Here is a 24,641-nt window from a genome sequence, read left to right on the forward strand (position 1 = left end):
CGGTGTAATTTTCCACACGCGTTTTGTTTACAACGTTTGAGCTTAACGGGGTTCCGTATTTTACTCGCTAGTTTCATCCAATGCGATGATTGTGCGTCATATTTTGAATGTGAGAGTGGCGGTTAAACCAGTAACGCTTATTTTGTTTATTTAACTAAATCAACGACCAAAATAACCATCAAGTTAGCTTTTATTGTATTTATGCGACGTAGAGGTAAGAATGAATCACATTTTGTTTTGCATCTTAATAATGCTACGGAGGGCTTGTCGATGGTCAGTAATGTTTTGGCTCTGTCTGTTATAAGCAATGGTCTGTTATTGTATTATTCAGAAGGTCAAAGCTAAAACTATTCAAAGATTTACTTACTATGAAATAATCATTTCAGACTACAGCAAGGTTACTTACTAGCAGAAATTATTTAATGACATTTCTTGTTAATTAATGCTACGTGTTTTAGTATTGTGAGGATTCTTTTCAGAACCTTTGTAGAAACCAATTTTAAATGATTATGTTTAACCGACGATATATCGTGGGATGTTAACTTATTGAAAAAGGATTTTCGATCGCTTTGACAGTTGCCGCCGGGAAATATTATTATAACTAACAGGTCTAGTGTTTGAAACGTGTTTTCATTGCTGTATGCACAAAATGTCAAATCAAGAGAGCAGTTTAATATGATTTGAATATACTGTGTGGACTTGTTTCGTTTTTCATTGTGTTTATTATGTGTATTTGTTTACCCACTTGTGTATTTGTTTGTTTGTGTAACTACAGATTGACATTAAACATGTCATCAATCCGTGGATTGTCACATGTAAGTTCCCCTTGTACTATATGAAACTATGTTAAATGAAATCCATGTTGTGACTGTGAAAATCATATCAGTGATAGCATTTGTATCATAATGATGTACTTGTATGTTCACCTTCAGCCAAGATCCGACAGAACCCCATTCAGAGATGTACAAAATGAACTGGAAAATTTACAGGACACTCATTTAATTTCTAAACATGCATCAATGCATGAGCTGGTCCCTAAAATCAAGGTATGTTCTCAGATCACTGCAGTTTTCGTTTCATTATTTTGCATTAAGTCTAGTTACTTATTAAATGTTTTTATTTTGTCATTAACCACTATTTTTTTAACCAGCATGAAGATGTCTCTGAGGAAAAATCCAACAGCAAACCGGCTGTCTGTAGTGATGGACAAACTGTAAAAGTCACAGATGAACATCAGGACGTTACATTAAAGTCTTTTGTGTGTCTTGAAGGAGAAGTTCTAGTTGAGGATGAACATGTAATGTCCAATGAGTCTATTCTCATTAAGCGTCTGGCTATGGAGAATAATCAACCACCTGAAACTGACCTAAATGAAACCTATGAAGTAGAGTGCACAAATGATAATCAGACCAATGAAGAGCATATTGAACATCCATACTCTCATGAGAGGAGATTTTGTGGTTCAGATCAGAAGGAAGAGGTCTCTGCTTGTGAACTGGGAAATGTAACACTCCTGTGCTTGAGTGGGGAGGTTCAGATATCAGATGGCTCAGTCAATTCTGATGAATCAATTCTCACACAGAACCTAGCATCAGGAAATCATATACAATATCCTGGTACCAATACTCACATTTCTGAAAGGTGCACTGATGATTTATCAGTAAATTGTCAGCCTATGAATTACTCTTACTGTAATCTGCAGTCCCATGTGTCTTCAAATGAAGACAACAGCCAAAATACAACCTCTCAGTCAACTGATGAAAATGTCACTACTGATTCTGAGACTACAAATCCAGCCAACCTAAACAATCATGGGCATGCTGATCCCACTGAAAGATGTGATGATATCCAATCTACTAGACAAGGAGATATCACATTTAAATCCTTTTGTTGCTCTGGGGTTGAAATTGAAATTGTTGATCTATCTAAGGTGTCTGAAATATCTTTGTGTATGGAAAATTCTGCTCAGTTACAGAGTCAGTGCTGTTTGAATGACATCAGTGAAGATGATGGTCCAGGCATTGCTGTTTGGACGACTGGAAGCAAACACATTGATCACATATACTGTAATATTGAAGAAAATGTTGATTTATCAGTGGGGAAGGCAGAGGTCCACAATGTGACGAGCACTGAAATTGAGGACTGTACCAAGTCACAGATTTGTTCAGCAAGCCTCACAGAAAAATCTGGAAATGCAATACAAGAAAAAATGTCTGGATCTGTTATTTGCTGTAAAATGGAAGCGGAGACATCACTTGTCAGCAAACAGACAAGCCAGCACTTGTCAACACTGAGCCATTGTGAAGATGAGATTGTAAGTTCAGATGTTGTACAGTTAGATACTGAGCAGTCCATCAGTGGCAATAAACAAAAGGTGTCCAATGATGAAATCTTGGTTATGGAGAAACACCCTGACCAACATCTAGAGGCATTTTCGCATGCTGAGGAAAAGGAGGTTGTATCTTGTCATCAAGATGCCTTTTCTGAAAATACTAATCCAGAAACCAGCAATGTCAACGATAATGCACTGGGCTTAAAAGCAGTGGAAATTCTTCCAGAGATAGAAGTTATGCGCCTGTGTGATCAGTCTGGTGAAGCTGTCTCTGTCCAGCAAGACTATGCCAGTTCTATTGCCCTAATAGGTTCATGTACTCCGAAGACGTCCACTGTAAGCAGAAGTGTTTTGCATGATCCCGTGTTGAGCCATCTGTGGCCTGAGCTTCCAGAGAGTCCCTTGCCTCCTCCACAGTTCAACTCCACAACCCTGGCAAATCCATTTAGCTACACACCTACTCCTGTAAAACCACCCCAAGAAAACGATCTGGAAGTTAAATTGGCTTCTGGACAGGATCAGAAGATGTCAATTGACCCTGCTGTTTTGAGCAACGGCCCTCTTCAGGAACAGCTCAGACAAATGGCTGAACTGTTGATGCTTGCGTCTGGGAAAGTGGTGGGTCCAGCACCGGTAAACTGTTGCAGTGCTTCAATAGGCACTTCTCCGATAGAGAAGCGTAGTGTTTCTGTGTGCAGAACCCCAGTTCAGAGAATGGAAAAGAGCATTAATACTTCAGCAGCAATGGAGATTGTGAAGGAGGTTAATGTTTCTGATTCCAGCACAATAACGGATTCTCTGCTATGGAAGTAAGTCAAGTTTAGCAGCTGTTTTGACGAAATGTATTGCATGAATTGTTGCATGAATTTTATCTATACTGTCTCTTTGTAATTCTCTTTGAAGATGGACCTCTGGAAACCTGGAGCATCTGTCCAGATCAGAAGTGGAGCAGAGACTGACTTCCACTCTCATCATGGTGGAGGTCCTCTCCCAGCAGCTCGCCTCTGCACGGGGTTATAATCCAAGCAAAGAAACTTCTCCTTCTGATCTTAGAGATAAACTTATCCAGACAGACCACACAGAGCTCAGACAGGTAAGAGCATGTACAGTAGCTTAATTCTTTGTTGTATCCAGGTGTGACGCCACACATATCACGCATCAAGTAATTACTTTGTTATATTAATAATGAAAACGAAATGCTGCGCTAAGCAACAAAATCACAGCCAGAACCTTTTTAATGTGTAATATACAGCTGTGTGACAATTATAAATCAGTGAGATTATCCTGTTGGGGAAAGCACCATCTATACAGAACCTAAGGGACTGTCAAAATGTCATTGACAATGCTGAACATATAAGATTTAGCAGGGGTTTTTTTTGTGTGTGTTGCGCCTGTACAAAAAAGTAATGAGTATCAAGGAAAACGTTATATTTATTTTATTAAAGAAATTAGCTTTTTAATGGTCTTTGTTTTCGTTTTGTCAGAATGGGACATACAAAGATTTGTATGTGATTGCCCAGCAGAAAATTCAGAGTCTCGAGCATGATCAGGAAATTCTTCAGAGTTTATATAACAGCATTCAAGAAATGAGGGTTGGAATGGTGAGAGATGGCCTGCAAATTCATGAATAATTTAAAGGAATAGTCTACTCATTTTCAATATTAAAATATGTTATTACCTTAACTAAGAACTGTTGAATCATCCCTCTATCATCTGTGTGTGTGCACGTAAGCGCTGGAGCGCGCTGCGACGCTACGATAGCATTTAGCTTAGCCCCATTCATTCAATGGTACCATTTAGAGATAAAGTTAGAAGTGACCAAACACATCAACGTTTTTCCTATTTAAGACGAGTAGTTATACGAGCAAGTTTGGTGGTACAAAATAAAACATACTTTTACATACAAAAGTACTTCGACTTGGCGCAGTAACACCCTCCCTCTCCCATTATGAGAGTGAGAAGGGGAGCGGACTTTTCAGGCGAGTCGAAGTACTCCCAAAAGTGCTATTACGCCATAAAATATAGTTCCTCTTTTAAATCCGCTTAGAAAAGCACTACGTTTTATTTTGTACCACCAAACTTGCTCGTATAACTACTCGTCTTAAATAGGAAAAACGTTGATGTGTTTGGTCACTTCTAACTTTATCTCTAAATGGCAGCATTGAATGAATGGGGCTAAGCTAAATGCTATCGTAGCGTCGCAGCGCGCTCCAGCGCTTACGTGCACACACACAGATGATAGAGGGATGATTCAACAGTTCTTAGTTAAGGTAATAACATATTTTAATATTGAAAATGAGTAGACTATTCCTTTAAGGTCTAAGGAATCTTAAAAATCAAGTGTAAAACCAATGTAATTCTTCTGCAGAATTCTGTTAAGACATGCACAGAGGATGCCATCTTCACAATGAAACAGATTGGAGACATTGTTCATGTTGATCAGGAAACCTTATCTGAACAAGTATGTATTTTATCTTAATCAATTATCAGTTACTTATCAGTATTTCCAGCTCTTTGGATGATCCTTTCCTATAAATCACAGCTCATGGTAAGATGTATGTGATGTAGGTCAGGCAGATGAAGTCTTTGTACAGGAGGTACAGGGAGACACTGCAGCGTATGGTGGAGAAGATGACGGACATGAGAAAGAACATGGAAAATGCTTTAGAGGAGAAGGAAGCGGTGAGAATATGTATTTTGCCCTGGTTTTGGTACATGGCTATTTAATGAACCATATATCCGGAACCTGATATTGCAATTTTTTGGAAATATATTGACCTTGACTCTTCTTATAGTAAATGTTTGTCTTTGTGTGCAGGCCTTCAGTGTAACTCAGCAGCTGAGGGAGTATCATGCTGCTCAGGTGGCAGAGCTGGAACGCAATGTTGGATCTCACCAGGAACTGATGTCGGCCCTCAAGCTGGCCTACCCATCCTTGGTCTGCTTTTTTCAACTGCCTCACTATTTGAAAAGATAGTATTCTCCTTAGTTAAGAGTAATATAACTGAGAATTGATCAGAGCACAGGCATGCAATAAAATAAGGGCAATTACTAAAATTGAAACTCCTAAAATAATACTCATTGCTGAAGAAATGCATATCTTTTAGTAACCCGTCACAATTACAGTGCAAATCTTCTTTGTAATTTTAGTTGATATACATTGTTTTTATTTGTAGACAGTGAGAGGAAATGCAAACTGTTCATAATTGTCAATGGCTCTGTTTTTTTTTTGTCAAGAAATTTATTGATTGTTTAAACTCTTCTAGATTGAACTGAATAAGTTATATACAGAGTCCATCGGCGCTGCTAATGTCCATCTCAGAAGGAAGCATGAAGATCACACAAGTTTGTTAGAGGAGGTAAGACTTCACATAAATCTGTCAGTCTGCACTCTTTAACTTTACACTATGTAGACTAAAAGTTAAAAAAATTAACTTTTGTAAGGAAGCGGCAATTAAAAAAAATGTTTTTTACCTGTTGGCAGCTGAGAAAAGCTCAAGAGCTGATTCAGAGGACATACCCAGTGCTTCACAAGCTCCATCACAGAGCCATGAATGCCATGGAGCAGAGCAAGCAGCATCTGGCCATGAGAGACAGAGCTTGGGAGGAGAGAGACCTGGTCAGATTTTCACCAGTAACACCTTTATGGGATAGTCCTGTTTTTTGTGATGCCGCCTTTTAATTTCTCTCCAGATAACAATATCACACTTTATCTCCATCACTCTTTCCATAAATCCTTAGATGGAAAATGAACTAGAGCAATTGAGTTCAAGATTGCAAGATGCCAGTGAACAGATTGCAGACTTGAACGTGCAGCAGACCATCATGACTTCAGGTACCACAGTGGTCTATATAGTCATTGTCTGTTTCGTTCATGAGGGTAAAGTTTTTGCTTGACACTTTGTGTATTTGTTCAGAGATGTCAGTGCTAAGGGAGCAGTTGAGTCAGGCAGAAGAAGAGCGTTCCCAGCTGCAGAGGACCAATACTGAGCTCTCAGTTACTGTCACGTCCACACTGGCATCTTACACCTTTCTAGAACAGACCCTCGCTTCAGAGACTAGCAAGTGTGTCATTTTCAACCAAATTTGACCTTTTGAATTATTTTAATTTTTCTTTTGGTTGCCTCAGTCTCTGGATGGCTATACCGATAACAATGATATGAAAACACAGCTTTAAATACCATGTTGTAGAGAGTGTATAAATGTTAAATGACAAAAAAAACCATTTATAGTAGTATTACTCCCGGAACATAAAATAGATAAAGTAAATTATTACAGTAAACAGAAGCACTAATATTGTTGGATTTACCAATATTCCCTACATATATTTAAAAATGATTTGTCTACTTTAGGTCACAGCAGGCTTTGCATGAGAGTCATCAGGCTGCTGACAGAGTGAACTGGTATGTATTCTTTCTGTATGCTTTTGTTAATGTCATTTAATTAGTACAAGACATTCTTTATATGCATATGGTTATATAAATGCTTTTGTAGTCTGGAAGCAGCATTGGAGTCATCCAAAAAACAAATAGAAGATTATGAGGCTGTGCTATCACAGAGAGAAACCCTAATTCAAAAGCTCCATGCTGAGGCTGAGATGAATCACCATCAGCTCAGTAAACTTGCACGGCTTCAAACTGAACTCTCCAGTGTCAAAGAAATGACAGAGGTTAGGGGACTTCATTCCATAGAACAATTTAAGAATATGTTTTCAACCCTTTTGCCATACCAGTTCCTCACATACCTTGTTCTATCAGTTTCTGCAGGCAGAGAATGAAATGGCACGGGAACAGATGGAGGAAAGTGAGAGACTGCTTTGCTGTCACTTACAGGGCCTCAGAGAGAGAAATCTGGAGTGTGAAGACCTCAAACTGTCACTGGAACAACTTCGGTAACGTATTCCTGTCCAAATTTGGCTACTGTACGGTTTCTTTTAGAACAAGTGGGTCCTTAATCTGATGCTCTTTCCTAAGGTTTGAGAAGGACTCTCTTCAGGGAGAGCTGGACAGTACACGAGAAAAGGCTCGCCACATGCTGCTGGAACAAGGAGAGAAGATCGCCCAGGCATCTAATGATGTCATTCTTCTGAATCAACGAGTCTGCTGTATTTCTAACACTATAAAGGAATCCCTAAGCAATGAGGTCTTTGTTTTAAACTTGTGACATGATATTTATGCTGTGCCTTTTTTAAGGTCAGAGTATTTCAAGGTGCATTCTAAGTTCAAATCTATTTCAGCTCCACCCATGATAACGGTTACCTAGTAATTTGTTTCTTCTACTGCACAGGTATCTGAGAGCTCAGATAAGATAGTACAGTCTTATCAACATCCCTCTGGTTCCTTTGTGGATTCCATTATGGTGGCAATGATGAAGACACAAGATCCTGAGAAGGAGCATTCTGTGGGTTCAGGTGTGTTGGGTATGCCACTTCAATAAAAGCATGTTGTAAAAAATGTAAAGAATGTCAATTAGAGATAAAAGTAGGTAATTAAAATAAATTTGATGTCATATTCAATGTTGTCCTGTATTTTTTTTTTACAGAGGAGAGCGAGATGCAACAAGATAGCATTGGCAGTGAAATCAGTGCTTTCACCCGAATACCCTCAACTGCACACACAGAAGTGAAAGGTACCTGGTTACTACACACTTATAAGAACACAATAATAAATCTGTACTCAAACATACTCGTACACGGTAGCAGTTATCAGGCTTAAACATAATAGCTAAATATAAATGACAGCTAAGATTGTTTCTACTATCTACTTTTCAATTTTAAAAATTGGCCTGTTAGTTCTTCATTGTGTGATGACTTTTTTTGGTCACTGGCAGGACTTTCATTGACTTACAGAAATTGTAAATGTTTCAGAATTATTTTAGTTGTAAAAGTTACTGGGGCTGGGACCCCCTTTGGTCAGCAAGCACACAATAAAGTCTCAAGCTGTCTTTCCTCTAAAACATCCTTGGTACAGTGCCTGGAATATTTTGGCCAATCAGAAGTAAGTTAATGGCATAGTTCTCTTTTTGGTCATGATCCGTTTTATTCCTAATGTTATTCCATCAAACTTGTTAATGGAGCTTGTTAGCAGTTAAGCTAACATTTAAGCTTCTTAAAATGTCTGCTCACAATGAATCACAATCACTGATCTATATAAATGACTGGATTGCACGTAGAACGCTAACATATCAGCAAGAAGTGAAGCCACCATAAGCGTTTGGGCAGCCATTTTGCCATGCCCAACCATCATTTTAAAATCATCTAAATCTTCAGTAATCTAAATCTTCTTCGGCGGGTATCCTGCAGGGTTTAGCTCCAACTCTCCTCAGCGCACTTGCTTGAAAGTTTTTTTAGTAAAAATCTAAATTAAAAAACTATTAATTGCACACCCCTACTGCCCACTCACCATGCCCCAAGACTGGAGGTAAAGAGTGGTTGTGGAGCCGAGGAGATTTGCCTTTTTAATTGAGGACACTCGAACACCCAATGAATAAAGACGAATGAGGGACGCATGTTTTATGAGGGATTGTGTTGACAGGTTTTGTGTTGACATGTTTGCTATTGTGTTAGATTTAGATGAAAATGTAGCCAAGTTTTTGTTCTTCAGTTTTGTGCTGGGTGTTTAGAGTGTGTGTGTGTGTGTGTGTGTGTGTGTATAAGTTTCATCATAGTCATATATCATGCAATTAGTTGGTGCCAAATTGTTATGTCAGTGTACTTTTATTTCAATGTTTTTAGAAGAGAGACGAAGCTGTGTGTTGGAGCTGTTGGCTGATCTTGGTGAGACCATTTCAGACCTACAGTTCACCATTGACCAGCTGAGAGTCCAGAAAGACACAGAACAGCAAGCTCTGCGACAGACCATGTGAGTACTCAAATGCTCATATACACAGTAAAAGTTGTGTCTACTTTCAAAATGTAATTTTTTTTTCACTTAATTGTTCTCACTTTAACCCTTTAACTGTCACCCCCTTTTGAGTGGGGGGGGTGAAAATGTGATATGCACCAAAAAAATTACACATAACTTTCTGCTTAGAGCCGATATGACACCTGCTCCTTATTTCTTGAATAAAATTATGGATATGAAACTGTCAACATTATAATTTCACATACAAATTATTAACCTTTACACATCCTCACACCCCAAATATTTTCAACATTCGAGGCACCATTTCTGGTAAGACTGCTAATGTGATGTATGTTGTGTTGCCCTTGTGGTTTATGTTATGTAGGTAAGACCAGTAAAACTCTAAAAACATGTATTTCAGAACATTGTTGTGCGATTACACATCAAGATCCTAAAATGCAGACTTGGGAGGGTTACTTACAAAATGTATTCTGTTACAATTACAATTTAGAGGAAAAATAATTATAGTTTAAACCAATAATTAAAAAGTCTACACAATCTACAGTTAAATTTTTATTTTAAAATGCTGACTGAAGCCATAATTTAGCCTAGGACGTTGGCAGTGGTAGTAGTTCCCCAACCTATACAGCTAACATCTTTTTTATTTCTCTGCAAGAAGAAATTGAGAAGAGACATTGTGAGTTGACTACTCTTGTGTTAATTTATACAGTTTCCGGAACCACTAGAAAACTTACAACTGCAATTATACCAACCACAGATTTTTAAAGCACTAACAAACACAACATTCAAGCTAACATGATTTTCCCACAGGGATCATTGAATCACAGCTAGTTGAGACAGTTTGTGTCTGTAGAGAATGTAGTGTGTTATTTACCAGCAGGTGGCTCACGTGAGTCATCACTGAAAACAAAAACAAGCAGTGTTTAAAAACAAGTTTTATTATACCAAAATAATAATTTATTTAGTTTTAAGTGAAACCATTGTAATCCTGTGAGGGTTCCTATTTTTTGACAAAATGTAACTGTAATCTGATTATTACAAAAAATTTGCTGTAATTTATGCAGCTGGTTGCCAGTAACTTACTGAAGATTTAAATTTGTTATTTACTGGCAACAGTTTGTTCAAAGTTAAATGAACATTAAACATTAACAAGTCTTTGTCTTTACTAGTGATGCACCGATGTATCGGCCGCCGATATTTATCGGCTGATTTTTTATGAATTTGAAACCATCAGCAATAGCACGAGAAAGGCCAATATCAATTGTTTATTAATTAACTGCATAAAGAAATCCTTTATATGTAAAAAATGAGTTAATGTTGTTAATAAAATCAATGCTGAATAGCAAAAACCACCTTTGAAGGTTGCCATGCTGTCTTATTATATTTGTTTTAGCTTAATTTGTGCCTCTCTTATTATGTTGGTCAGTTGAATGTTAATTAGATCCAATCCATGTTCAGTAAAAATAATTTAATGCAGAAATAAACTAGCTAATAGACCAACTGTATAGTATTGTATACAAGTGTTTAATATCGGTATCGGCCAGAAGTTTGTCTGTTTAAATCGGTATCGGCCCAAAAAATCCTATCGGTGGATCCCTAGTCTTTACAGAATAAAAAAATAACAGCCTCATGGAAAGCGTTCTGGGAACCAGAAATCCTCATGCTTTTTCTGTTTTTTTCCTTCAGATTATGTTTCCCAGACTGCTTTGCGTGAGGCTGTTATTTTAGTTTTATTCTGTAAAGATAAAGACTTGTTAATATTTAATGTTCATTTAACTTGTTAACATGTTGCCAGTAAATAACATCAATTTAAATTTACAGTAAGTTACTGGCAATCAGTTGCCAGTAATACTGTCATTTCTACAGATATTTTTTACATTTGTATGTACTTTTACATAACTATAACCAATTACGTAATCGGGATACAATTTTTTTTATCTGTAATCTCGTTACATGTAATCGGTTACTCCCCAAATCCCGTTACTTCCCAATGTAGTTGCAGACCCTATTGAGTTGCTAAAAACAACATTATTTTGTGTATTTTCTGCAATGCAATGTGTTTGCATGGTTTGGTTAAAAAACACATTATTTTCCACATACCGTACATTATTGTTGCTCTTCTATGCCCTGCCTCCTTGAAACACGTTGATTTGGTACAAAGCTCATCGTTCTGAAAGGTGCAGTATCCTCCGATTGGCCAGCTAAACAATACGTGGTGATTGGTCTGAATACCTCTGTCGTCAGCTGGAAACGTGATGCCATGTTTTTATCGTCTTTACTACCTTATCTATAAGAGCAGGATGTAACGGATTGGTAAGGATTACTAAAACATTAAAACCATGTCTGCATTTATGATCGTAGAAATGACAAACAAGTGCTTCTCTCTACTGCTCCAACTTGTGTTTGAATCATGGTTTAGTCACTAGTAAATTCTTTAAATATGAAAACAGGCTACTTACAGGCTGTGAGTGAGAAGCGGGCGGAATTGTGATAATGATATGATAACTGTTGCCTACATTCCATGTGTTTGTTGTAGTCTAAGAAAAGAGATTTACGCTGGAAACAATAACTTGCGTCATCGTTTACTTTGGTATTTGTACCTTTTGCATATTGTTAACCTGACGTGATACATACTTACACACCAAAGGAAATGTAAAATCGTGAATCACACAATAGTTGCTTTTTAAGTGTTAATGGGATGTTAATAAACTGCCTTTAAAGCATGAGGCTTTTGGATTTTTACATTAGACACGATAACCCCCATGGAATAGAATGACGAATTTGACATTCTTTTAGTAATTTGTTAAACTATTTCTTTAAGGGTTTGGGTTATATTTCAATTGACTATATTGTTTTATGTGCTTGCAGGTGGTATTATCATTTGTTGAAATGTTTATTTTGAGATTTTTTTTTTATAACTTTCTTTTCCTACTTGATTAATATTTTTTCCCTTTGTTTCATTTTGGTTTATTAGTTTTCATTTCAATAACGAATTATTACTACGGTATTATTCATGTATTGTGGTGGAATATGTTTTTTGATCACCTGGAGATATAAAAATAGGTGTTTGTCTGATAAAGAGTCTGCTCTAAACATCACACGCCATTTGGAAGTCTTTCAATTAAATTTTTTTTGATGTATTTGGAGCTTTGGTGTGTTGACTTTACTTAGGCTTGTACTTTTCTAAAATGATTTTTAGTTGAGCATCCATGTGAGGTTGTTGTGTGTGCTTTTTCTTTTATTTTCTCTTATATTAATGAACATAAATAGTTTTTTTGGATGAGCCATTCGTATGAGTTAATCTATGATTGCAGTAGACAGGAAAATAACACATACCGGTAATTTAAATCATATCCATAACCAGAATGGATAATGATTATCAAACAGTAGTGGAACAAAAGTAGTTGTTGTTGTCATCTTACCCTACACATGTTTGTAGCGCTTATGATTGATTTTCTGTTTTAGATGTGGCCTCCAGGAGGCGCAGCAGGAAACGTCTCAAAGAGACAAAATTGAGATCTCAGAGCTAAGGCATAATGTAGAGAAACTGCAGACTCAAGTGGAGAAGGATGCTGCGGCCCTGCAGCAGAAAGCTCAGGTAATCACTTGCTGACAAGAAGTTGGTTTTCCAGACTTTTTATATGCCATTTTTTGGTCGCTATTTTTGATCAATATTTATTAAGCCATATTTTGTTTTTTTAGGATGAAAGAAGCCTGAGGAAACTCTGTAGTGAGTTGGAGGAAAACATGGAAGCAGCTCAAAAATACAGAGCAGAAAATAGTGTATGTATACAATGATAAAACAAATGTAATATTTCTACATTTTGCGATAACCACACAATTTTATCATTTTAATATGAAAAAAAAATATTATGTTGTATAGCAGGAGTCTTCAACCTTTTTGTGAGCAAGGGCTACCACAGTGGATAAAACAATCTGGAGGGCTACTGTTTTAGTATTGTTTAAAATGTTAACACACTTAAACCAAGCCAAGCTAATATAAAGAATATGTAAAAAATAATAAATATTACAATTGAGACTATTTATAGAATGTGCTTTGGCGGGCACCTCACAGACACCATGTTGGATACCTTGTTGTATAGTAACTTATGTTTGTTGTGCTTGTGGTAAACAGGAGTTGCGTCGAGAGGTTGCCGATTTGCGTCGATCGCTGCAGCAGGCACAGGTGGAGGCTCAGGTTCTAAGAGAGGCGCTTAAGCAAACAGGCTTCCAATCAGCAGCCAGTACTACAGCACTAGATGATCGAATTAAACTGCTCAGAGAGGTATGGTAGATATTCTATTAAACACATAGTACAATTAAACTCTAGTTTGACAATATATCCCTAAATGCCAATAAACAAAGTGCCTAGTTTTGGCTGTAACTTAATCTCAGTATCAAATTGAAATAAAATAAATCTCAGTAAATTCACAATTATATACTTATCCTATTTGAATATGTTAATGACTCTATAGTAAGCTTTTTACTCTTACATTACACAAATGTATTGTTTCTAAGGTTGAGAAACTCAAGGCAAATTTAATGGAAACTGAGGAAAATCGTGCGAAGGTCCTAGAGCGAGCAAAAAGACATGTAAGTGCTTATATTTCTTATGCAGAGTCACAAAGATAACCATGTGTTATTTTTCTGAAGTAAAAAAACTTTTTGTTTATTTTTCCTTGTGTAATAAAAGTGTTTTGTAGGTAAAACTGATAAAACCCTGCATGTTTTTTAATTAATCAAAAAAGGTTTATTGACTTATATTGGTGATTGTTTGTATACTGTGTATTAATGCATGTTCTGATGATGTATAAACTGAATTGGCTCTTTAGCAAAGGGTCCATGCCATGAACCAGAGTAAACTGGAACGAGAACTACATATGCTTGATGATATGATTGAGACAGTGAGGCGGGTGAGTGAAGCCCTAAAAAACTTTTTTTTTTTTTAATCAAATATATGTTGGAAAATATATTAACAAATACAATTTCTCACCCACAGACATTGTCTTCTATTCCTGATCTTGTCAAAAGCTGTCCTGAGCTACAGAAACTTGTAGAATTCCTTGGATAAGTTCTGACAACATTGCCAATTCTGTTATTTTTTAAGCATTTAAATGTTTTTTATTATTATTTAACATTAGTTTAAGTTCTTATTTAAACTAAAGCATGTGTTATGTGGCTGTTAAAATGTGAGCCAATCAGCTCATTCTGTAAATTGTCACAATCTTGAAAAAATAAAGTGTGTCAAAAATATCTTCTAATAAAAGCCTTAACAGGGTTTAACACCGACTTTTCACTGATTGTCATACAGCAGTATATGATAAAAAGGCGGAATTGATTGGTTAATTACTGGACTTTATCTTTTCATCATAGTAATTCTGATTTTGCTAGTGCTTGTGAACAATCCTGGGACAATGTTCAGCCTAATTTGCTCTTCTGCTTCAGTGATACTCAATACCTCGGTCTTTTTTCAGCGTCCATATAAAAGCTTTACGCAAGTTGACGGCTTAAGTGTTCCTTTTCAGCATTTCTTCAGGCCTTCTCTTTGTGTTTAATACAGTTGTGTTACATTTCGGAAGAATTGTACAAATGCGAAGGATGAATATTACATCATCAAAATGTTATATGTAGAACTAACACTGTTGACTTAAGGACTTGAGTAATTCATACTTGATTATTCATTCTTAAATAATATTTCATAGTAGATGGAGTAATGACTGGAAAATTATTTTGGATTTGTTTTGGTAAATTTGAGGTTTAAAATGTACTTTGACTAGAAAATAAACAACAGCTTTATAATGCGTTGAAAGTAATTCCTTGGTAGGTTTTGTAAAATGTAAAAGCTAAATGTTTGTAATCGTTCCAAATTATTTTCAGTAAACAAGTTTTGTAGGATCTGAAGACTATAATTGTAACAAATGTTTGTCTACATAGCAGCAGTTGATCTCAGCAATTTCTTTTGCACCACCATGCCATGCACATACAGAACATTTATAAAAATAAGTGCAAAATATGACAAACTACTTTTTGCATTTAGGAAAAAAAACATGTCCACAATCTCAATGAAAGCTTAAAGATTAGGGATTATTTCTGGATTACAGTCTAGAAATTGTTACCACACTTGCTGTGGCGAACTAACCATTTATTTCTGATTGGTTATACTACACAGATTTAATTGTTTATAAAACTATGTAATTATTAGAAGCAACAGTGTTAAATTTTAATTCTGATTTGGTTTTAACGTTTGATTAAAAGCTTGCCGCAAAGGTTGTGTTCCTGTCAATGCACAATATTAAAAAGTTTCTCTGTCCCGGAATGTCTTAACTAGTGTACGAATATCAAAAAAAAAAAATTGCATTTGCTTGTTCACTAGTTGCACCAATTTTTTTTTTTTTTTTTTTGAAACTATTTACGATTTACTTGTAAGGTTGCTTTGATTTGGATTGATTTGGATTTTTGCTTTTCAGTCTCTAAAACGTTTTAGTTTGGGTTTTTTATTTTTTACAGTCAGTTAATAATAACATTTTTAGTTAATATGGGTTCTAGCGTATAGCTGAAAGAAATATTTTCAATATCTGAAATTAATTTTGTTTGTTAAAATGTAAATATAATATGCTTTTTGAGAAATTCTCATGGTATTTTTAAAAATACAGTCACACACATCCTTATGTAGAAAGATTTTTATATCAATGAAATAATTAAATGGATCATTGGAAACCATTTACACTTTTGTCACCATAGCTGGCAGTTAAACAAAGAGTATATACAAAATCTATAAACACATTTCACTCATGTAGTTAAAACCCTGATTTAAAAAAAAGTTTTGAACTTTAGCACTTTGTGCATTTTTTACAATAATGTAAAGTTTCTTTACAGACGTGTTAAAAGAGTCACATTAAATTTCCACTCTAATGAAAAAAAGCAGTTTAAATATCACATTTTCCATGTTTTTTCATTAACATAATTTTAGTTCAATGTAAAGTTTTTTTTTATATTGCCTAAAATGTTCTTAAATATCTCCTCAAACATTCCTCCAAACGTGTCATTCAGGCAGTAGTCCGCGCAATTGGAAGATCAACCTTCACCTTTTTTTTAAGTGGCTGACACGAATCTGTCCATGTTACCTGAGTAAGCTGGATGTCTGATGTAAGGTCCTGAGCTGCCTACTGGACCAGAGGTATTGTATTGAACAAAGGAGCCCAGCTGTGCTGGAGATGTTCGACCATATGGGTCACCAACGGCATCACCAGCAAGGGGAGACAAACTGGAGATGGCCACCCTCCCTGTTGGCCCATAGGTCTGCGTGCTGCCTTGTGGGTATGATACCTGAGTTTGTCCATGTCCCTGGCTGGAGTAAGCAAAGGCCATGTTGTTTGAGGAGGTAGAGCAGCATGACAGCACGGTATCACCATTGCAGGACTGATGCTGGAAGCCTGGCCCTCCCAAACTGCAGGAACCGCTCTCTGGGCTGAAACTGCGGCATGACTGCTGAGGCATCATCTCCGCAGTTTGACCCATCCTGCTAGGCGATCCAATGAGAGAATTGATTCTGAAGACCCTTGACTGACCCGAGTCAAAGCTTGGTGAGGAGGACTGGTAATAGGCGGAAGGTAGTTGTTGTGCATAAGGCGGGCTCATTGCCATGTTCGAGTAGACAGTGTTGGCATAGGCTGATCGTGCAATCTGTACTGATGGGAAGACAGGAGACTCATGCACGTATGTTGAATATGTAGTGAAGTCACTGCGCTTAAAGCGTTTTCGACGGCGTAGAAAGCTGCCACTTTCGAACATGTCTTCTGCGTTGGGATCCAGTGCCCAGTAGTTGCCCTTTCCTGGTCTACCAGGCTCTCGCGGGATCTTAATAAAACAGTCATTGAGGGTCAAGTTATGGCGAATGGAGTTCTGCCATTTCTTAGAGTTGTCCCTATAGAAAGGAAACCTCTCAGTGATGAACTTGTAGATCCCCCCAAGCGTGAGCTTGCGGTCAGGTGAGTTAGCAATCGCCATGGAGATCAGAGCTATGTAGCTGTACGGTGGTTTGCCTCGCTGAAGTGGCCTCTTCCTCCGCCGCCCCCTTTGTGGCTCTGCTCTCTGACTGTCATTCACTGGAAGAGTGGTCTCAGAGGGAGAATCACTCTCCACTTTAACCACAGGCATGACTGGTTACAGTGAGTCCCAACAAGTAGCAGTTTTGTAAATAGTCTGACACCAACACTTTCTTTTTGTCAGGTAAATCCAGCAGTTTAGATGAGCCAAACCTTTGTCAGGAGCAACAGATCTTCTTGTTGGAATTATTGTGGTGAAAAAATGACAGGCATATTGCAGCACTTCAAATCCCCAAAGACAAATGTCAGTTTCTTTCAGTGTTCAGTTCTAAAGTCACTTCATTTTAGATTGTTGAGATTTTCTATGCTGCCCTTTTTTCCTGAACACTTCTTACATGTTTCAAAAAAGATAGAACTCACATAAACAGCCTTATTCGAATGTGTAGTCTCTCAGTCTTCGTAAAGTTGAGGAGAGAAGAGGACAGTCAATAACTGGCTATGTTACCTGAGGAACAGTCTACCTGTAGAGTTATTAGCCACACCTCTTCAAGCAGGTTATCCATCACGTGGCTAATAGCACATACCTCTGCTGATTTCTTTAAGCACTCTTACAATTGTTACCATTTTCTTTTCAAATTTTAGTTTAAAGAAATTGCAGTCTTGTTTGTGAAAGGCATCAGATTTGTTAAAATACTATTTTTACAAATTATTTTTAGTTTAAGTGTGTGTAACATAAAATAGATTTTTTTTAATTGAAATACTTTATAAAATCAGATAAGAAAATTGACAGCTTTAGGTATTAACTTTAAATATCAAACGTATAAAAGTCTATCTAATTTGTTTTTATTTGTGCTGATAATTAGTGGCTCCTGGCAATATTGTCATCTCACTTTTGCCTACATGTATCAGTTTATTTCTATCCATTAACGTATTTTTATACTCAAACTGAAAACACTAGGAACTAAAAGATGACATGTATGTTTATTTTTGTTGCAAGCAAAACATATTGGGATACATTTAGGCTAAAGTGGTGCACTATTAAGCCCTAATAGCTCTTTTAGTGGTAACCATGGTCTTTCTTGTGTATTTTTTCTTTAGTGCCGTGTCAGGCGGTTTCATTTGTGTGAGAAGATGTAAATATGTGAGTGTGTGCCTCAGTGTGTGCCTCCCTCTGTTTTAACAGCATGCAAATCTGGGTCACATTTTGGTGTGTGGGTATTGACAGGCTGATACCTAGGTCACGTATCCTATTTCCATGTTGGGAAGACGTTAAATAAAGATAATTAAAAAGTACAAATGCTACTGTATTATATAATGCCTAGCACTTTAATGGAACCAGTACTTGATAAACACAAAATAAATCTCTGTCCTTAAACAACCTCCCTGTCCCACCTCTGATTTATCCTGTGAGCAGGTGAGCCGAATGCATTATATTTACTGGTATGATTCATGCTGGAGGCAGTGAGAACTTTACAAACACTGAGGTAAAACCTCTTGTTAGGAATCTGCACTTGAGGCTAATTCAAGTGTCTGTTTGGGGAGGTTTTTTTCTGAAATGCTTCAGACGAACAGTAAACTTATCTCCAAAGACTGGGCTGTTTCTCAGACAGACGCCAACACAATGATCTTTTTTTTTACAAAGGTTAAACCTTGTTTGGGCTTACAGGGAGATTCCTCACCTGTCATTTGAGGGTAATCCCTTGGATTTATTGAGGATATTTCCTAAGGGCTGCCCACCCTTGTGCAATTTATACAAATAAGCATTGCATTGCATACAAGCTATACAGTACATTTTGTTTATTGTTATGCATCAGTGCTAAATTAATATATCAAGTGATTTGTTATAAAGCAGTGATATAATTGCTGTCAACAAAGTACCAATAGAAATTCCAAAATACTTTTGTACAGTTAAAGACTACTTTACGTAGAATTGTAGATGTTATTACAGTACATAGAAATGACATTATACAGTGTCTTTATTGGGTATGCCTTCTGTGGGGTACAAAAATCTCGACATGCAAGGTTATTTTGAAAGTAACATCACCTTAAATTAAATGGTTTTATTTTGCTCTGTTGCATGTAACAAAAGTATTGAATACAGGATGCATTTTCTATATACAATTTGGTTATTTTCTGCAGAAATTCAATACTATTTTTAGAATAACATACACTCTCAGAAATAAAGGTACAAAACTGTACCTTTTCTGTCACTCGGGCTGTACCCTTTCGAAAAGTATAGCTTTGCACCTAAGGATTTCATTTTAGTACCTCAGAAGTACATTCTGGGACCAAAGAGAGCTTATTAGTACCTCAAAAATACATATTAGTATCTCAAAGGTACATATTGGTACTAAATGTTTACATATCTGTACCTAATGGTCCATACAATTACCTTTTTAATGGGTGCTGCCCCATTGACAGCTAGGGTACATATTTCAACTTTTTTCTAACAATGTAGGTCCTTAAGGTACGGTAATCTACCCAAAATTGTATTCAGTTTTGTATTCCTGTAAAGGTATAAAAAGGAAACTTAGGGTACAGCCCCAGTGACAGAAAAGGTACAGTTTTGTACCTTTATTTCTGACAGTGTACTACTGCACCATGATATGTTGCTACTGTACCACACAGCTTACGTTTACATATGACAGACATTTTTATCCAAAGTAATTCACAGTGAATTTAAGCCTTACATTGTAGTATGTGTTCTTTGTGGATTGAACCCACAACTTGCCCTGCTTACACAATTCACTACAGTATAGACGGTTTCAACAGATGCATGATGTCGTGGTTGGGTCATTCCTACTATTCGGTGCCATTTCAGGGTAGTAACTTTGTTTTTTTTTATTTGCATGATTTTATGATTTCAGCTGAAACAGGGTTTATTAAACTGTAGGAAAAATAAATTGGTCTAGCTCAAATCTTCTTTGAATGTATAAAATAAAAAATAAAATAAAAATACATTTCAGTGTATACAGTACAATCATTACTATGTTAAACAGTAACAGGGTGACAAGGGAAGAGATGATGAGCATGAATCAAAACTGTGAGAAGAGGTTTGACAGGCAGGCAAGAATTCAAGGACCTGTAACTAACATTGTATACATTTATTTTACACAGTAATATTAGCTCAGTGTAATCGTTGATACGCATTAGATATGATGTATGAACGAAGGTAATTTACTTGTCATTTATTTCCCTTCTTATCAGAAATAAACTACTGTAAAAGGACTGTTGTTATTAATTTTGTGTGGAAGTCTACCGGAAATCACGTTTAGTCTAAAAAAGCTGTTTGCTTATCTTGAAACCATCTACAGCTGCTGTGTCTATATGATGTGTGATAAATGCAAAGAATGCAGAGAATAGTGTTCCTCAACTGGTGAGACCATTTTGAGTGGGTCGCAGAGAGTGCTGTCACAGAAACAACAAAACGTAATTTTGTTACTTTTTTGAGGACTTTTATTTTGAAAGGCTTATTGCTAAGATACAATAGACTTGGTTGGTGTCATGTCATAGCTGGAGTTGTGGCTGTGTGGGGGAAAACAATTCAGTCCCCCTCATTGGAAATTAATGGTGTTAACCCATAGCCCATAAAATCCCATAAACCCATAAAATCACTTTTGCCACACAACAAAAAACAAGAAAAAAAATTAAGCAGTATTGGGTCAGATTGATTGCACAGTATCTGTGACTGGACAAAAAAACCCAAAGGATCCTAGTGGGATGTTCCGTTTCCCAACATATTTTTGTTCCTGATTGGGGTTTTGTCACCGCAAGTCTTCATGCACAGATATCATTTTTTGACCATTTCCAATTTTGGTACCGAATGTTCATGTTTCCTTAAGACATGACTCATATCTGACATACGTGTTCACATTAATAGTTCGTTCTGTGAATTCTGTGCCTTTTCAACTAAAAAAACTAAAAAAAGTTTTGTTTAATAAAAAAATATATGTATGAAATGAAGACAACTTAAAATGACTAGAAATTGTATCGTGCCTCTCAGCTATGTAATTTTTTATTTTATTACTATTTACTATTACAATATTTACTGACAGATCAAATCACAAATGCACATGTTGTACACTTTAAAGGGATATTACCTGTAGATAATGATTATATTACATTAAGGGGCGGTTTCCCGGACGGGGCTTATCCTAGTCCTAGACTTAAATGCATGTTTGCACTTTAAAAACATCTTGCATTGACATATCTTAACATATACCAGTGCCATTGTTTTGTCCCAGAATGCACATCAGTGATGTTCTTTTTTTAAGGTATGTTTGTAAAAACACACTTAAATGTCCTGAATAAATAAGTCATAGTCCTGGATTAATCTAAACCCTGTCTGGGAAACTGCCTCTAAAGGAATAAGTGTTAACATGTATACTTAAAAAATGGTAACAGGGTTGACAATGCATGATGCCCTAAGTGGTGGGGGGCACGAAATCAGGGACACAATTAAATGATTTATAGTACATAAAAATAATGTACTTAAGCTAAATCATTGCTTGACAATAAGACTATACTTAGAACAATATGCAAACATGATTTTTTGTATCATTTTGCATTCAATTTGCACATTAAAAGTCAACAAACAAAAAGTAGAACAATCAAAGCAAGGGACAGGCCCAAAACCTTATTAGAATAAAAACTATTTTAATTTAAAATAATATTTAATTGGCTTTACTTTGGTGTAATATTAATAAAACAATACACAGTATTTATGTTTTGAAATCACAGATTTATCTGTTGCTATAGTATGTCAAGTCAGTTTATTTCTTAGGGACACAAGAGGAACTGATTTCGTGGAATGACCCAAATCTAATAATAAACAGCAAAGTGATAGCGGATTTTATTCTTTTAGTGCATTCGATTAGTGCATTTTAAACCATTTTTAAACCTAAGTGCATTTACTACAACCTGCTATTTTAGTAGTAGTAGTTTTCTAGTGTGTATATGAACATTATATAGAATTGTTATCTGTGATCATTTTCAGCTTGCATCAGCGCATACTGCTCCGTACATGCAAACTAATGTTGAGGGTCATTCAATCAAAACCCACAGATGTGTTCATCTTCCCAAAAGTCTACAAATGTATTATCACACAGAAATATAATCGCAGAACAACATGAAAAATACATTTTTTTTTTGTGGGTTTGTGGGACTGTTTTAACATCACACAACACCAGGGAGCTGGCTCTATTGGTTTATTCGGCTGTATATAAAAACCTTTTGGGGTTTTAAAACATACTAGAGGTGCAGAAAGCCACACAGCAACTTTTCGGTATTGCACCAAGCAAAAATCTTTTGTATTCATCACAAAAAGTAAAGATAAAGTGCCTAACAAGGTCTACGACTATTGATTTCAATGGTTTGTTTTCCCCCACGGCATAAATGAATGAGGTTTTGTGAGCGTTCGATGACTACGATTGGAATTTGGCGTATGTATGGATTTTCACACTTTGTGCTATTTATACGCAACTCCGTGGGACTGGGTTCGCTGTTCAAGCACATAAATCAATGCGAAAGTGGTTTTCTTCTTTGGTTCAGTTCAACTCACTTACTATTTATTTATCATTCTTGGTGATTTTTTTTTTTTTTAATTTAGGCTAAAATTAGGGTAATTTGGACAGTACATGTGTGTGTTACCAGTTACTGAGAGAGAATTTTTCTAGATTCAAATTCTTAAAAATGTGGGTCACGGCTTGATGATCATGTAAAAAATGTGGGCCACACATGGCCACACCAGTTAAGAACCACTGGCATAGAACACCAAGATTACCTAAACAATGTGCAGCATTTAACAAACAATACTGGATTAAATATTAACATTTGACAAAAACAGTTCTGTTACCAGCTCCTCCAACCCCCTAATACTGGGGTTAACATTGAAAGCTAAGATTCATGCTCAATTCTTAAATAATTTCAATAATTATTGAATGTTTGTTTGAATTAAATTAGAATGTTTGAGTTTGTTGGCATTTTAGTGTTGGCATAAAATTTTGTAAAAAGGTGTGCCATGCTGACAAATCTATACGAATATGTTGTAGATAGCTAGGATTACATTGGCTGAGCTGATATATGATACATCTTTTTTCTACATAAAATCATCCTACATAATGTAAAAAACATGTGAAAATATAACCAGGATGCATGCGTTTAATATTGACCAAGGTCATGTCACAGATTTAAATAAATTACTTAAAACAAACTTTAATTCTAGATTAGATTTTAATACAGTTCAGTTGAATTCAACTTTTTTGTAAAGCGCATTTCACAGTTTACACTGTTGCAAAGCAGCTTTAAAGAATATATATAAATATACATATATACATACATATATAACTCAACATACATTAAATCAAAAATAAAAAAAACATAACTACAACCAAAAAAAACACAAAGAAAATGTTTAATTGTTGTTCAGAATGGTGTCGTATAAAGTCCTTTGAAGACCTTTTTGGCCAGTGTCATCTTTCACTAGTGTTGGGTCATCTAATTTCTTTGTAGTTGTCATATTTCACAGACAGTGTCACATACATCCACATTTACAAATGGAACATAAATAATTGTGTGATCACAATGCTAATTACAAGTGTAAACAGGGTCCAAATGGATTTGAGCTAAAATCACTCAAACCACATTTGGAGGTAATCAGAAACACATATGACCACATATTTTACATTTCTAGTGTAAACAATAATCCTTACTCCTGACATATTCTGGAAGACAGTGAATAACCTTTTCATTTTCAAGCAAGGTGCTAAGACAAAAACAAAACAGCTAAAAATCATTGCACATGTTTAATCTTGGCATTACAATGTAACAATATCAGCCAGCAAAAAACATTCTTAACCATGTGACATAATGAAATAAATTGGTATGACAACATTTCTCCAAACTGTCAATCCGTTCCCAGCATAAAGCATTAAAAAAAAAACTAAAACACAGAGAGACTTTACTAGAAAATAAGCTGCAATGTGTTTAATTTACCATATTTGTTAAAAAGGACCAATTATTATCCTAAAAAAAAGAAATACTTTGCACAAAAACAAGCTTAAGGTCGTACTGTACATACAGCTGCAGTGATGCGATTATTACGTTTCGGTTTACATTTTGTTCTGTGGTGTAGTATTATATAGGTTATAAGTATTTGATAAATGTTTTCACATATTAATATTTATGTCTTGATACATCTTTTTTTAAGACTCGCATAGTGTTATATTGCACTTATTAAAATGGTCCAAGAGACCATCCATTGATGAATTATGTAAAGCAGTGTTTTGTCATTATAAGCCATGCAAAGGCCTCTGACACCCCCTCACTCTTCAGGTGAAAAATGGTGCCATGCAAAAAAAACTGGAGCATTTATCTTGAAAGACATGTCACTTTAAATAGTTG

At 36.0% G+C, this 24,641-nt stretch overlaps 2 protein-coding genes across 3 annotated transcripts; one reads left to right on the top strand and one right to left on the bottom strand.

The window, feature by feature from the left end:
* Window positions 1-27: 27 nt before the first annotated feature.
* spag5 (sperm associated antigen 5) lies at window positions 28-14,478 on the top strand. Of its 2 annotated transcripts, none has more exons than XM_065254832.2 (26): window positions 28-273; window positions 776-815; window positions 933-1,046; window positions 1,151-3,141; window positions 3,236-3,425; window positions 3,817-3,933; window positions 4,701-4,793; window positions 4,901-5,014; window positions 5,151-5,270; window positions 5,599-5,691; window positions 5,817-5,951; window positions 6,074-6,167; window positions 6,250-6,397; window positions 6,685-6,735; window positions 6,827-7,001; window positions 7,090-7,223; window positions 7,306-7,474; window positions 7,619-7,742; window positions 7,874-7,960; window positions 9,066-9,192; window positions 12,661-12,793; window positions 12,898-12,978; window positions 13,331-13,480; window positions 13,714-13,788; window positions 14,028-14,108; window positions 14,195-14,478. In XM_065254832.2, the coding sequence occupies exons 2-26, from the start codon at window positions 789-791 to the stop codon at window positions 14,264-14,266; spliced, it is 4,695 nt and encodes a 1,564-aa protein (XP_065110904.2). In that variant the 5' UTR covers window positions 28-273; window positions 776-788; the 3' UTR covers window positions 14,267-14,478. The 2 variants fall into 2 exon arrangements, with proteins under 2 accessions (XP_065110904.2, XP_065110903.2); XM_065254831.2 differs by having other exon boundaries at window positions 28-214.
* Window positions 14,479-16,014: 1,536 nt separating this feature from the next.
* On the bottom strand, window positions 16,015-17,688 carry foxe1 (forkhead box E1). Its single transcript, XM_065254862.2, has one exon. It carries the CDS (start codon window positions 17,350-17,352, stop codon window positions 16,288-16,290), a length of 1,065 nt encoding a protein of 354 aa, XP_065110934.1. The 5' UTR covers window positions 17,353-17,688; the 3' UTR covers window positions 16,015-16,287.
* Window positions 17,689-24,641: the final 6,953 nt, after the last annotated feature.

The sequence above is a fragment of the Paramisgurnus dabryanus genome, chromosome 4 (genome assembly GCF_030506205.2).
Source record: "Paramisgurnus dabryanus chromosome 4, PD_genome_1.1, whole genome shotgun sequence".
Lineage (NCBI taxonomy): Eukaryota > Metazoa > Chordata > Actinopteri > Cypriniformes > Cobitidae > Paramisgurnus > Paramisgurnus dabryanus.